Here is a 15205-nt window from a genome sequence, read left to right on the forward strand (position 1 = left end):
GCTGCAAGGGACAGTTATCAAGAAGAGAGCACTATGCTTAGTGCATGAAGCACACTGGGACTGTGAACACCATTCTGTACATCTGTAGATGCTGGAGCTGCATTAAAGAAGGTTGCCCTATTCCAGTCCATCTTCAGGGATAGAATGAAAATATAAGGGACTGAATAGCTCAGCTGACTGGCGATAGGCTATGGAGCCCTTTCTCTCTAAGTCACTGTTTTTAACTTGGCCCAGGTCAGCAGGGATGGAAGGTCATTACTATCGGATGTCTTTCTGGTGCATGTGTGAAGTGAGTTGGCTTTAGCCCTGTTCCTAGCAAGCCAGTGAGTCTCCATCTCAAAAACACTGCTCTACTAGGCACTGCTTATCCTTACTGTCAGCAATATCAGCAGAGAGGCCAAGGACTGACCGAGCATGGAGACTGGGAGACCTTTTTACTCCTAGAGGTAGCCCCTCCAGGTCACTGTAGAGGCTCCTTAATAGGACAGTGGGTTGCCAGTGGGGGAAGCTCGCATTGCTGCCGTCTTACCTGGGCCTGTTCAGTCTAGCACCTGTCACCTGTACTTAAATGCTCACTGAATACGTACAACGCCCCCATTCCCCAACCCTAAAGTGTCTTCTAGTTAATACTGTTAAGCCTACTTAATGTTAGCACCACTTGCCACATTTTAACATTGTGTACGTCATCCAGTAACCAGCCAGACCCTGCTCAGAGCTCAGCAGAGTGCCAGCATTTTTCAGTTCTTAATTTCAACCCGCCTGCTTGTCTCATTTCAAGAAGGGGGATGTAATTTGAAATTAATGTGCCTGCAAATGAAGCATGATTCAGCTTAGGCACAGCCTGCCTTCAGTCTCCACACCACAGACTGTGCTTGGGAAGGGTTCGTACACATATACACACACACTCATTCCTTCAGAGAAAGAATAGGGGCTTTAAACGCAAGATGAGTTCAAAGGGCGGAATAAATAATTATGCAGATATATTAATTAATATATAGTGTTCAGTTCCCCACACCAACCTTCCATGTTTTCACAAACAAAGTGAAGTCCACATAAAACAGCCACAAACACACTGTTTTATGTCCTTGGCACCAAGGTTGTACTTACTTGGCCATCAGGTGGCAAGTGTTATTACACAAATCAATCCCAATTCCTGCAAGAGAAAACAGGAACGCCACTTCACTTTCCAGCCTACTAACAGCTCCACTGTTTCAGCTGTCTAGGATAAAAAACTTAAAATGGACTCAGTGTTCGGTCAGATGTACTGACTGGACACCAAAAGTCAGGTTACTGTGGGGTGGCGAGCGGTGCCGGGTCATTAACCCACGCCAGCCCCTGCTCCGCTGGGGCTGCCTCCTAGCAGGCAGGCTCCTTGTCAAGCTGCAGCAGCTCCCGTCCCAGCCCAGAGCAGAGGGAGCCCAGCTGGAGGGGGCGGGATGGAGGTGAAGACCGTCCACGAAGCAACAGGGGGAAGGGGGATAAGAGCGAGTGATGGGGGCGGGACCTTGGGTGAAGAGGTGGAGTAGGGGCAGGTGTCGGGGTCCCATTTCCAGCAATTAGAAAGGGGGCAACCCTATCATCATATGGTGCCAAAGGGGGGAAGAAAAAAAAAATCAATCAAAAACTACCAGTCAGGGTCACTGAAATATTTAGCTGTATCACAAACTAACAAAAGCAAGCCATGCTCAGCAGTCACCCGGCCTGTGTGAAAAGAATCTTACACTGCATGTGTGTCCCTCAGGCACTTACTTCTTTCACAGGTGATGCCCTCCCAACCTTGGAAACATTCGCAGCTCCCATCTCCGTGCAACCCATCATTACAGATTCCATTTCTGCAAGTACACACTGTGGAGAAACACCATGCCATTGTCAAACCAGCTAGCTCTATTGAGCAAAGAGAAGTCTGGTACTTTGTAAATCAATACATTCCTACATGTGAGAGATGAAGTTTTAGTTCCTTTAAGAAAAATATTAAGGGAACATCAGTGCTTGTGTGAGCAGTGCCAGATTAAAAGGCCTGGGAATGGAAGTTCTCTAGTACTGTATCCACAACACAGATACAGTTCAGGCAGTGGCAATGCAAGTGTCCCACAAACTGCCCTACAAAACATGGAGGAGCTCACTCTTCCCTGTGTGAGTTCAATGGCCGTTCCAAGTTTCAACAGCAACTGTGAATTCACCTGATTTACAACCCACTCCGTATCTGCCCACTTCACACATCTCACAGGCTGTGCCGTGGAAGCCTTCATGACAGCGACACTCCCCGCTGCCAGTAATGCCGTCCTGGCACACTCCGTTCCCAGAACACGAGCTGCCTGGCTTTCCTGGGCACATCTCACACATATGTCCATAGTAACCTGGACAGCAGATAGAGACCTTTGAGAAAGGACACAATAGACTGGAGTAAGGCATCTCAAAGGATAGAAAATGCTACATTATTGAAATCATCCCTCTTTGGCCCACGTATAGTATTTACGTAGCTACTATATTTATTTTATCATTTGATAATTGCTGATTATGATGACACACTAGCAGCAAATATACTGTTAGACTTGTCTCATATGTCCATGTTAATTGACAGTAGCTGCTAAGTTTATTAACTTAAGACTGTGGTGAGTTGAAAATAGCATATCTGTTAACCCTGCCTTGACACAAAAATAAATCAGTTTAGTTTTTATGCTCTGAAATTCCATTTCAACACCTTTCATTTGGGTCTACAGGAAGCACTACAGCAGGGGTAGGCAACCTATGGCATGTGTGCCAACGGCAGCATGCAATCTGATGTCCAGTGGCACTCACAGTGCCCAGGTCCTGGCCACTGGTCCGGGGGGTTCTGCATTTTAATTTAATTTTAAATGAAGCTTCTTAAACATTTTAAAAACCTTACTTACTTTACATGCAACAATAGTTTAGTTATATATTATAGACTTATAGAAAGAGACCTTCTAAAAACGTTAAAATGTATTACTGGTGCGTGGAACCTTAAATTAGAGTGACTAAATGAAGACTCAGCACACCACTTCTGAAAGGTTACCGACCCCTGCACTACAGGCAAGAAAATCAAGAGAGATTCTCTAGATACTATTGAGCAATGTGATATTAAAAGGAATTATATAAATAAAAATAAAATATACCCTCGATATAAGAATGTAAGTGAGTATATTACCTACAATACAAATGTACAGTAAGCACACAAAATAACTAGACATTCCATTTATTCTAAAGAGGGGGTAAGAACTGTGGAATTTAAAAACCAGATTATAGAAAAGATGGGTGCTACTGAACAGCTTGTACTAGTTTCAGAGTTTGGTTATAATGGCGTAAATCTAAAGAAATTATTTCAATTCCTGTAACTGAGATCAGAATTTGGCATTTTATGAGGCTGACAAATTAAAACAAGGGAGAACAAATTTAAGACCAGCAAACACACAGCGCTGCTGGAGGTTAGAAAAATGTTTTTAGAGAGAATTAGTAACAGAGTAGAATGGAAGAAGTAACCAGGAATTTATACGAAAGCAAAGCTATACCGTCACTCAGAAGAAAACACTCTGTGCTGGACATATATTGAAAGGTGCATAGACCCTATTGGTGTGTGGACACTTTCCAGTTTAAACTATTGTTATGCTAGAAGATGTTAATGGCTGCCATCAAGCAGGTCTTTGGATCTATAGACAATCACAGATCTGGTTAAAGGTGATGAATGTGCTAAACTAAAAGGAAGGAGTAACTAAATACCCTTTTCTATAGTATAGATGGAAACAAGAAGAGGCTACTGCCCAAGACCCTGGGCATGATGGCTAACCCTAAGGAGGACCAACCCATGTATCTTGAGGGAGTTTCCCTGGAACTGGTTGCAAATGCAGGGGCTAGAGGATTGTTTGGGGAATTGTGTGTGTTAGTGCTAGTTCACACTGGCAGTGCTTTAATGTGGCTTGTGTGGTCGCGGCAGAGCGCTGGGAACAAGCTCTCCTAGCGCTCTAAAAACCCACTTCCGCGATGGGCGTAGCTCCCAGCACAGGGAGCGCGCTCCCATCGCTGGTGCCCTGTCTACACTGGCGCTTAGCAGTGCTGAAACTTGCTGCACGCAGGGGGGTGTTTTTTGAACCCCCTGAGCGAGAAAGTTGCAGTGCTGTAAAGTGCCAGTGTAGACAAGCCCTTAGACAGAAAAAGCCAGCAGGAAAGGAGAGAAGTAGTTGTGAGCATGGCCCAGAGAGGCAGCAGAGACAGAGCTTCTTAGGCACAGAACTCACTGGAGAGGCAGACTTGGAAAGAGATACCAAGGAAACTGCCTGCTGTTTGTTTCTGCAATGTTCAGGGAAACAGGACTTTGTGAACATTCTTTATAAACAAACAGGGTTGCACCAAAGAATATACCTAACTCACATAATCAATTTCACATCCTAACACAAACAACGCCGCAAGGCCCTGAATATTGGCTATGCACTTGGACCAACTGGGCCACAACATTACTGAGTTGCCATAAATTATTACCCTGGAAGTTATGCCACATACGGCAGCGTTGACTTCCATCTAGGACAGCATAGGAAGCCAGCTGGTGAAGGCTGCAGCAGTGAAATGATGTATCATCATATTGGATACAGCATATTGATACAGCACGATTGGAAAAAGGTAAATATAGTGTCCATCTTTTAAAAAGGGAAGGAGGAGAACCCAGGGAACTAGACTGGTCAGCTTCACCTCAGTCCCTGGAAAAATCATGGAGCGGGTCTTCAAGGAAACCATTTTAAAGCACTTGGAGGAGAGAAGGTGATCAGGAACAGTCAACATGGATTCACCAAGGGCAAGTCATGCCTGACCAACCTGATTGCCTTCTATGACGAGATAACTGACTCTGTGGATGTGGGGAAAGCGGTGGATGTGACATATCTTGACTTTAGCAAAGCTTTTGATATGGTCTCCCACAGTATTCTTGCCAGCAAGTTAAAAAAGTATGGATTGGATGAATGGACTATAAGATGGACAGAAATCTGGCTAGATCGTCGGGCTCAATGGGTAGTGATCAACAGCTTGATGTCTAATTGGCTGCCAGTATCAAGCAGAGTGCCCCAGGGATTGGTCCTGGGGCTGGCTTTGTTCAACATCTTCATTAATGATCTGGATGATGGGATAGCTTGCACCCTCAGCAAGTTCGCAGATGACACTAAGCTGTGGGGAGAGGCAGATACGCTGGAGCGTAGGGATAGGGTCCAGAGTGACCACGACAAATTGGAGGCTTGGGCCAAAAGAAATCTGATGAGATTCAACAAGGACAAGTGCAGAGTCCTGCACTTAGGACAGAAGAATCCCATGCACCGCTACAGGCTGGGGACCGACTGGCTAAGCAGCAGTTCTGCAGAAAAGGTCCTGGGGATTACAGTGGATGAGAAGCTGGATATGAGTCAGCAGTGTGCCCTTGTTGCCAAGAAGGCTAACGGCATATTGGGCTGCATTAGTAGGAGCATTGCCAGCAGATCGAGGGAAGTGATTATTCCCCTCTATTTGGCACTGGTGAGGCCACATCTGGAGTATTGCATCCAGTTTTGGGCCCCTCCACTACAGAAAGGATGTGGACAAATTAGAGAAAGTCCAGTGGAGGGCAATGAAAATGATCAGGGGGCTGGGGCACATGACTTATGAGGAGAGGCTGAGGGAACTGGGCTTGTTTAGTCTGCAGAAGAGAAGAGTGAGGGGGGATTTGATAGCCTTCAACTACCTGAAGGGGGGTTCCAAAGAGGATGGAGGACAGCTGTTCTCAGTGGTGGCAGATGACAAAACAAGAAGCAACGGTCTCAAGTTGCAGTGGGGGAGGTTTAGGTTGGATATTAGGAAACACTATTTCACTACGAGGGTGGTGAAGCACTGGAATGGGTTACCTAGGGAGGTGCTGGAATCTCCATCCTTAGAGGTTTTTAAGGCCCGGCTTGACAAAGCCCTGGCTGGGATGATTTAGTTGGTCCTGCTTTGAGCAGAGGGTTGGACTAGATGACCTCCTGAGGTCCCTTCCAGCCCTGATATTCTATGATTCTGTCCCCTGGCTATCGTGGCCATGCCCCTCCTGGACCAGCCCCGCCTGGCTGTGCTAGGTCCCAGTAGCCTCCCGCCATGGGAAGGGAGGTTGCAGACACCTTGCACTGCCCACAATCCCTCCATTCCCAGATGGTTCAGAGCCCTATACAAAAGCCTGCACCAGATGCTGGTGTGAATTTGGACACATGCACATACATCTAGTGAACAGACATGCACAGACCAGAGATTACTGACATTTTTCTATCTAAGATGTTTCTAACAATATTTTTGAAAAATCATTTAAATTACTTTAAAATTTTTCTGTTTACAAATTTTCAATTTTCAACAAATGAAAAACAAAAAGGACCTATTGGGATTTTTTTTTGTTTTGTTTTCATTTTTTGTATTGTCAGTTTCAATTGGTCAGCTTAGTCACACAATTTAGTCTGCCAAAATGTATGTATTAGAGAACTATGGTTATGGGCTGGGTGAAATCTTGTTATGGGTTGAGTTAAAACCCCATTGAGACTGGTAGGTGGGAACTCCTCCTTCAGCTAAAGTAACTGTAAACTTAAATCCCACCTAAGACAAAAGGTGCGTGTGAACCCACCAGGGAGCTTTTCCTGAGTATTGCTCTGGGAATGTGTGTAGGGGAGGGAAAAGAGACAAGAACAGACAGAGGGAGAGAGCCCAAGCATGGTGGCTGACCCTGAAAGAACCTGGGAAGAGGTTTTTGGGTCAGGGTGCAGGCGAAGACAGTTATTTTGGTGCTGTGAGCAAAATAACCTGTTTCCTGCTCTTTGATTCCATTTGCATTCAGACACACAGGCCTTTTATATAAACAAAACTGCATCAAAGAAAATATTAGACACTTTCAACTTCTGCTCCCAACTGGAACATCCACAGGGCCCCAATCTTTGACTAGCCTCTCAGGTCCAAAGGGGTAATATTAACACATGAAAATTTGAAAAACTGTTACAAAACCCCCCAATGGAACAAAAACTCTGCCAAATGTACCGAAATCTCTGCAAGTTTGTTTTTTTCAGGACCCGCCCACAGACCCCTTCTTGTATGAAAATGCCATAAGATTTGTCTTTCACAATAATCTGAAAATTATTGTCAATGTACATTAAAATCTGAACTTACTAAGGAAACTTTAACACAGGTGAAATAACAACCAACTACTTTTGAAAATTCAGACTTATATGCACAGTGTGTCATCTTCCCTTTTCCTGGAGTTTCCTGCAGATAAAATTAAAAAAATATTATAACCCAGCAGCCCATCAAAGCAGGCATATATCAGAGCTAGCCCATGCACTGGTGAAACAGAAAAACAACACTATTTATCCTGTCTGTAAGAAAGGCAATAAGAACTCAACAATGTCAGAGCTGAGAGCAAACCAGCATCCCAGGCCCTGATGTGTAGTTACTCCAGATGACTAAAATCCGGAGTTTTATTCCCCATAAAACCAATACATCTGCCTGTAAAAGAGAAAGTGCCTGGCATGCTTTTTGGTATGTAATGAATTAGATAAACCAATAGTGCCACACGTCACCAATGTGTAATGCAGTACCGCCACCAGCAGGAAGAACTTGATTATTTTTCAAACATTTGTCAGTCTTTGAAAAACAAAGTGGCAAGTCAGAGAGGCAAGTGAACCCATCTGTGTGACCCTCACTAACAGTTTAATCTGGAAAAACTGGTTTTCCCTAGCAACAGTATTGGAAAAACAAGAGATCTCAGGCCAAATCCTACTCACTGATACTTGTGTGAGATGGCCATTGAAGTCAATGAAAGGTTCTGCTGGGTTAAATAGACCAGAATTTGGGCATGTACTGCATTCAGAGGGCCAACACAAGGAATATTCACCACTTAAGCCCTCAAAATAAGTCTGAAATGAAACTCAGTAGTGCCTAAGCACTGTGCCAGCCCCTCTGCACAACTGTATATTTCATCCCCAAGTGCCATGAATACAGGGCTGGTTACACTGAAATGCATTCTCTTACTGTAACCCTCTCCCGGCACACGCTGTGTATGAAAGCTCACAACACCAGAATCCGTCTGCCCTCCCCAAAGATGTCAGGTAAGGTCTCAATGTGTACCCCACAAGTGGAGGACACAGTTTAAATGGTTGCACTGGGTTTCTTCAGACTAAGTCACTGGGAGGGGAAGACATTGCAGGGTGGATGTGTGGATATAAAAATGGGGAAATTGTTCTATTCGGAGCGATTGAAGATAAATATATTCTTTTCAGTGCATCAGCCCCCCTTCTATGTCCCCAAACTCTGCCTCCCTCTCCCCCTTTCTCTCCCATATTCCTCCATCCAACCAATGTAGGCAATAATCTCACTCTCCACCAGCCTCTACTTGGCCACTGGCCTTTCCCCCTTCACAGAGGTGCTCTGGGCTCTTCTCTGACTCCACTGCCACTATGTATTCAGGGTTTAATCATTGCAGCATCTGATTTGAGCTATGGATGTGGCTCATCCCCGCCTCTGCTCACATGGGGGGTTGGGAATTTCCCAGAGCTCCCTCTTCCACTGGCACAAGGCCCCTCAGCAATCAGCCTAAATAAAGCAGCTGGCAGAGACCCAAAGATCAGCTAATTCCCTAAAAGGCAGATGGGAACACAGTGATGGATTAAGACCATGCTCAATAGACTCCCCACTCTAGACTGCATGTTCTAAAGAGATCCTTCAATTCAAGCACAGCATGACTATTGGCTCCATGAGAAGGTTCAGGGTGCCATATTCTCCAGCTGGAACAGCCCACATTTGCCCTCAACCCATCTGTGGTTACGCATGAACAATGAGGACAGGAAACACCTCTCTTTTTTCTTTAATAAATATAAGGGAAGAATGAGCAAATAGTGGGTTGGCCTCTTGCTTGCCATAACCTACCACCACAATTCACACCGCTGAAAACAAAACTGCTGCTTTCCCTAAACCACATGCAAGGGTGTGAAACGAATCAGAGACTTACCGCCGGGACCGATCCAGAAGGACACTTGATCCCTCTGTCACACTTAGCACATTTCGACTAGGGACAAGAAACAGGAGAAGTCACACACAGTCCCTTTAAAAATGTCCTACTCAAATGCTAGTTTTAAAGTGTTCTGCAAATCATCATATATAGAGAGAGGACATTGGACAATGGATCAAGACATTAAATTCACCGGCTCAAAACAATGAACTGAGCAAATAATGATTCAGGTAGCGAAATCCTGGCTATTGTGTGTTTGTTTCATGCAATGTCTTATTTTTAACATGGAACTGTGAACACAAACATGGCTGCCAGAATGTAACATGAAACAAATCCTCCTCCTTAGCACACCCATGGATATGCAATGTAATTTCTCAGCTATAGCAACGTATCGAATTACGTCTGTAAATGTGGCAGTTTATTGAACTACATCTAAAAGTACAGGGCCCGATCCTAAGAGATGCTGAGCCCCCACAACTCCCCAGTGCCTTGGAGTTGCAGGTGGCTCAACAGTGTGAGTGTCAAGCCCATAGTGAGCAGCTGCTCTGTACAGAAGTATAGTTGAGATTAGCTGGTTCAGGCCATCAGGATGTGACTGAGTTAAGAAGACTATATCAGAGCTCTCTGATGCTGTGATTACCTTTATGTAAAGCTAATTACCTTCTGAATCACTGTGGTATTGGCAGTGCAACGATTTTTCTGAATCTGTAGAACCCCAGAAACCCCAATCAACATCCCATTCTTGGTTTCGAAAAATTTACCATCTAAGCGGACGTTGTTTACAAATGTCTACAAAGAGAAGAAAACAGTCTGGTTAACAATCAGAAAGCTAGGATGCCACCAAGATAACAACAGAGCCATCATATAACTAACAAAGGCCTTTCATCCTACAGCATTCAGCTGCTTTCAAACTGTATATTTTGCTCATCCACCACTTGAGTGGTTGCGCCTCAGCTATTCTGCATGCACAAACTTCTCTAGTAAAAATTACAGTGGATTTTTTTTTTTAAGGTAGACAGAATATAATTACCCAAGATGCAAATCAAACAGAACACTGGGGTCAACTGCACTAACTCTTATGAAGAGTGACATGAGTGCTTCAGTGACAAGTGCTGAGGAACTCTTTTTTTTTTAACATCTCATCCAAAAGAGGATGCCATCAATAGCACCCCCAAGTGTCTTCTGGGGACTCTCAGCATCATACCTAATGAATAATCATCACTACTGGCTGCAGTCCCTTGGCTGACCACGAAGATCTCCTAGCTAAAAACTGAGCAGACCCGAAACGTGTTTGGTTTAGTTTAGTTCTGACAAGCTCACTAACTGAAGTAGTTACAGGTACAGGACATCTAATACCCTCCAGAATAATACAAATTAATCTACTTACATTAGAAAGCATTCTATCCTAACAGACTGCTTCTGCTCTAAAGATGGAGAGCTGACTGATATGTCTCCCCTGCTTGCTGTTTTAGAAGAGAAGATTTCATGACTCACAGAAAGCATGGGGAAAAAAGCACACCACCACAGGAAAATGTTGTACGATGATTATTATTCAGAATACTAATACTTAGCTCTTCTATATTGTTTTTCATCCATAGATCTCAAAATGGTTTTTTTTTCCTTTTTTTCTTTCTTTTTTTTTTACAGCTAGTTAGGAAATTATTTTTCTTTTAATTTATTTTGGTTTTTCTTCAAAAAACTGCAAAAAAGAGTGCTGAATTGATGGCACTTAAGAGTACATTGTTATGACTATGCACAGCATGGAGATGGCTGCCATGGCCTCAACCAGGAGGAGCGAGCTTTATAGGACAATTCATTCTTCATGGCTCACTCTGCCCCTGGCCTCCCTGCTGAGATGGGCAATAAGAGGGTGTGGATGGGGCACAATTGCCATGATTTTTTTTTTAAATGATCAGAACACCTGTACTGAACTGAGAGCCAGTCCACTGGACACAGAATAAACCCCGCAACTCACTTCACACAGGCCTCTCAATTGATTATTGATGGGAGCAATTTTTGGTCACTACCATTCTGAACTACGTTTGAACCAGTGACCTAGAAATGGAAGCCTACGTATCGTAGTGCAGCCGAAGTTTTAATTAAGAACATAAGAATGGCCATACTGGGTCAGACCAATGGTCCATCTAGCCCAGTATCCTGTCTTCCGACAGTGGCCAACCCCAGGTGCTTCAGTGTCAATGAACAGAACAGGTAATCATCAATTGATCCATCCCCTGTCACCCATTCCCAGCTTCTGGCAAACAGAAGCTAGGGACACTTCAGAGCATGGTTTTGCATCCCTGATCATCCTGGCTAATAGCCATTGTATGAAGAAATACTTCCTTTTGTTTGTTTTAAACCTGATGCTTATTAATTTCACTGGGTGACCCCTTGTTCCTGGGTTATGGGAGTAAATAACACTTCCTTATTTACTTTCTCCTTACCAGTCATGGTTTTATAGACCTCTATCATATCTCCTCTCAGTCATCTCTTTTCCAAGGTGAAAGGTCCCAGTTTTATTAATCTCTTCTCATACAGAAGCTGTTCCATACCCCTAATCATGTTTGTTGCCCTTTTTTGTACCTTTTCCAATTCCAATATATCTTTTTTAAGATGGGGCAACCACATCTGCATGCAGTATTCAAGATGTGGGCCTACCATGGATTTATATAGTGGCATTATCATATTTTGGGTCTTATTCTCTATCCCTTTCCTAATGATTCCCAACATTCTATTAGCTTTTTTCACTGCCACTGCACATTGAGTGGATGTTTTCAGAGAACTATCCACAGTGACTCCAAGATCTCTTTCTTGAGTGGTAACAGCTAATTTAGACCCCATCATTCTATAGGTATAGTTGGGATTATGTTTTCCAATGTGCATTACTTTGCATTTATCAGCAGGGAATTTCATCTGCCATTTTGTTGCCCCGTCATTCAGTTTTCTGAGATCCCTTTGTAACTCTTAGCAGTCTGCCTGGGACTTAACTATCTTGAGTAGTTTTGTATCATCTGCAGATTTTACCACCTCACTGTTTACCCCCTTTTCCAGATAATTTATGAGTATGTTGAACAGTACTGGTCCCAGCACAGACCTCTGGGGGACACCACTAGTTACCTCTCTCCATTCTGGAAACTGGTAATTTATCACTACCCTTTGTTTCCTATCTTTTAACCAGTTAACGATCCACGAGAGGGCCCTCCCTCTTACCCCATGACAGCTTACTTTGCTTAAGAGCCTTCGGTGAGGGACCCGTCAAAGACTTTCTGAAAATGTCAAGTACACTATATCCACTGGATCGTCCTTGTCCACATGCTTCTTGGCCCCCTCAAAGAATTCTAGTAGATTGGTGAGGCGTGATTTCCCTTTACAAAAACCATGTTGACTGTTCCCCCACAAATTGTGCAACGGCATCCTAGAACAGCAGGTAGAACCCTCCAATCTTACCTGGTTGTTGTTTTTATAAAACATTAGCCAGTAGGAGAATCCTAACATTGTGCTTTTATGGACTCCATTTTTCAAGTCTGTAGAGGAGAGCTTCTCTCCAAGTACAACATGGTACTGCACAGTGTCATTATCCTGGAATTCAAGACCAGCAGGAAGCAAAACATTTAGCCTATTATTGTTTCATAAACAGCTATTAGGTAGCTAGAGGTAAGTACAGTGTAGAAATAACTAAGTCCACAAGTCTGAGGCATGTCCATAACCAACTCTAGAACTAAGTCCAACAACCCTGTAAGACTGGGTTTGTTCAAAAAGCCAGAAAGGTGTTAGGAAGTCTCTTTAAGGGATTGGACAATTACCTGAATCATAAGCACTGTCCATGAGTTTGGACATTTTGCTGGATCTGCCTACATACAAATCTAATTTTAAAAGTAAGGAGTCCAGATATTGAAAATGGCCAACACTGTATAGCAGTGGCCATTTTAAATATGGTCTGGCAAATTCCTTATATGCTGCTTCACTTGTCTCCATTGCCAAGCCCAGAGAACCTCTTCCTTTCACTCCCCCTTGCAGAGACACCTTCCTGCCATGCTTCCTAATGTCAGACATCTTCCCCCTCCCCACTCCACCACACCCATGCCTCCTCTTCTTTCTGCTGTTCTTCCCTGTCATTACCCTTCCTGATCCCAGAGAGCCCTTTCTCCAGCTGCAGCTGCTGGAGTCCAGAATCAAGCTCAGCAGGTGACGGTTAGCAGTATGGAAACATGACTTCTCCTGGCTATTCTATACACTAAAACAATTTTAGGCAGAATTCCTCATTAGGGACTCAGATCTAAAGTCTGATGGTATAATATGGCCCCCGTAATTGATAACTACCACACATAGTCAGACTAAACAAACAGTGATCTTACCAGTTGGGTAATGTTGGAAGCGTGGCAATATTCCTCAACTGAATTGTTTCCTGGGACAAAAATGGTATATTTTTCAGAGGACTCAATTTTTCCAATCAGCTGGTACTGCTAAAAGTTGCAAAACAGGGATATTAGTGAGTGAACTAGTTTTATTTAAAAGAGCACGAGAGGTAAACAAGAAACCCAAAACAAATGAAAAAAGATAAAATATGACTATCAGCTAGGAAGGTGGAGGCTTGGGCAAGAACTCCAATAGAAATGATTTAAAAATGGATGAGATGCAAGGCGACTTCCAGGACAGTCATGGGAAACAGCAGCAATCCACCCTGCCAAAGTCTTGCTTGGCTGATGCTGGCCCAGCTTCTTGGATAAATGGGCCTCTCTCATATTTACAGTGTGTATCTACGAGTCCCCTGTTTGAGCATCATCTCTAGTATTTGTTATCATTCTGAGGTGTGTACATGTGCGCGTGCACAAACACACAAAAGGTCTTACAGATCCAGTCCATGATTTTAATAAGTTGCTAAAATTTAAAAAAATGTCTACCATACCTCCCAAAGAAACTAACCATTCCAAAGAGGCTTTATAGCTAAAACAGGAGTTTTCATTAGGTGTGGCTTGTTCTATTTCTGTGAGGTCTGATCCCCTGTGGGAGTTATTCATTTCTTTGGGAGGCTGGCTAGCCAGCTTTATAAATCTGTCCTAGTCCCAAAACATAGCCTGGGAGCACCACAAAAATCACCATGATTTTCCTTGGCTGTCCATGCAGGCTTGGGTCTAATGTTAGGCTGGTTCAGTGGCTTCATACTATCAAAAAAGATTCCTACACTTAGTAGTCAATAGAATCCAAACAATTGCTTACCAGTAACAACTCCTTGAACAGAGTAAATGCAGGGACCATATCAAGCTGTTGCTGCAGACCGGGGCGACTTGGTGGGATATCTCCTAAAGGTGGTAACAAAACCTGAGCGCAAGAAAGACAAAGATGAGTTTGACCACAGGTCAGAGACTGCTTGGGAAAAGCACACGGCAATCCTGCCCTACAATGAAAATAATTACGCATGGTTGTAGTTAGCATGGTTCTGCTCCCAGAATGGACAGGCTTGACTCTTTTCTTGAAAAGCCAAGTATTGGACTCTTCTACACAGTTTGAGGGCAGTGATTTAAATATAAATGCTGCTGCACAAGCAGCATCTGGAATGAGTTCTGAATATCCAGATCTACTTTTGTCTATATGCTTCTACTTGGATCCTGTTTGAATCCCCCCACACCTCCATAAACAACAGAAAACCAATGTGTTACATCAATATAACCTAGTATTTCCAGACATTGTTCTTACTGATTTACCTTATTTAGGATATAAATAGTGCCATTAATAGCAGGAATGTCAGCTACTACAATGATTGCATTCTGAATGGTTATAGCCTGAAAAATAACAAGAGGGAAACATGAGAACATTGTAGGTCACCAAGCGGAGTGAAACAAAACATAATCTGTGTCCAAGGCCCCCTGCAGCACCTTAGACTTATATGATACATCAGGAATTTAATGGCATTGTCCTCACCAATGGCTCCTCCAGCACAGTATATCCCTAAATGTGTTGTTTAATTTGCCACCAATATACAGACGTCAATTAAAAAGCCCTTACACCACTGCTGTTGGTTATCTCCCATCTGGTCCGTGGATTGAGAGTGGGTAACTCCTCACCCTTGTACTCTTTGAGCTTCTCACTGGTGAAGGAACCTTGGAGAAAATGGGCCCTGTAGGTGACAGGTGCATGTAAAGAAGAATTGAGAGCACGTTTTATAACACAGACCTCTGAAGTAGACTGGCTTATCTTGGCTGCTGTCTGATCATGTAG

At 43.6% G+C, this 15205-nt stretch overlaps 1 protein-coding gene across 1 annotated transcript in view; it reads right to left on the bottom strand.

Annotated features, from left to right (window-relative positions):
• The window catches only part of STAB1 (stabilin 1), a 98474-nt gene that overhangs the window by 32002 nt on the left and 51267 nt on the right, over window positions 1-15205 (bottom strand). Inside the window, exons 31-41 of the mRNA XM_074958262.1 lie at window positions 14993-15104; window positions 14692-14769; window positions 14207-14308; window positions 13345-13452; window positions 12437-12568; window positions 9650-9778; window positions 8990-9046; window positions 7153-7248; window positions 2181-2376; window positions 1750-1845; window positions 1108-1153 (exon numbers count right to left, since the gene is read on the bottom strand). Coding sequence (XP_074814363.1) covers window positions 1108-1153; window positions 1750-1845; window positions 2181-2376; window positions 7153-7248; window positions 8990-9046; window positions 9650-9778; window positions 12437-12568; window positions 13345-13452; window positions 14207-14308; window positions 14692-14769; window positions 14993-15104 — 1152 coding nt within the window. The remainder of the gene's footprint in view (window positions 1-1107; window positions 1154-1749; window positions 1846-2180; window positions 2377-7152; window positions 7249-8989; window positions 9047-9649; window positions 9779-12436; window positions 12569-13344; window positions 13453-14206; window positions 14309-14691; window positions 14770-14992; window positions 15105-15205) is intronic.

Source organism: Natator depressus, chromosome 7 (assembly GCF_965152275.1).
Source record: "Natator depressus isolate rNatDep1 chromosome 7, rNatDep2.hap1, whole genome shotgun sequence".
Taxonomy (NCBI): domain Eukaryota; kingdom Metazoa; phylum Chordata; order Testudines; family Cheloniidae; genus Natator; species Natator depressus.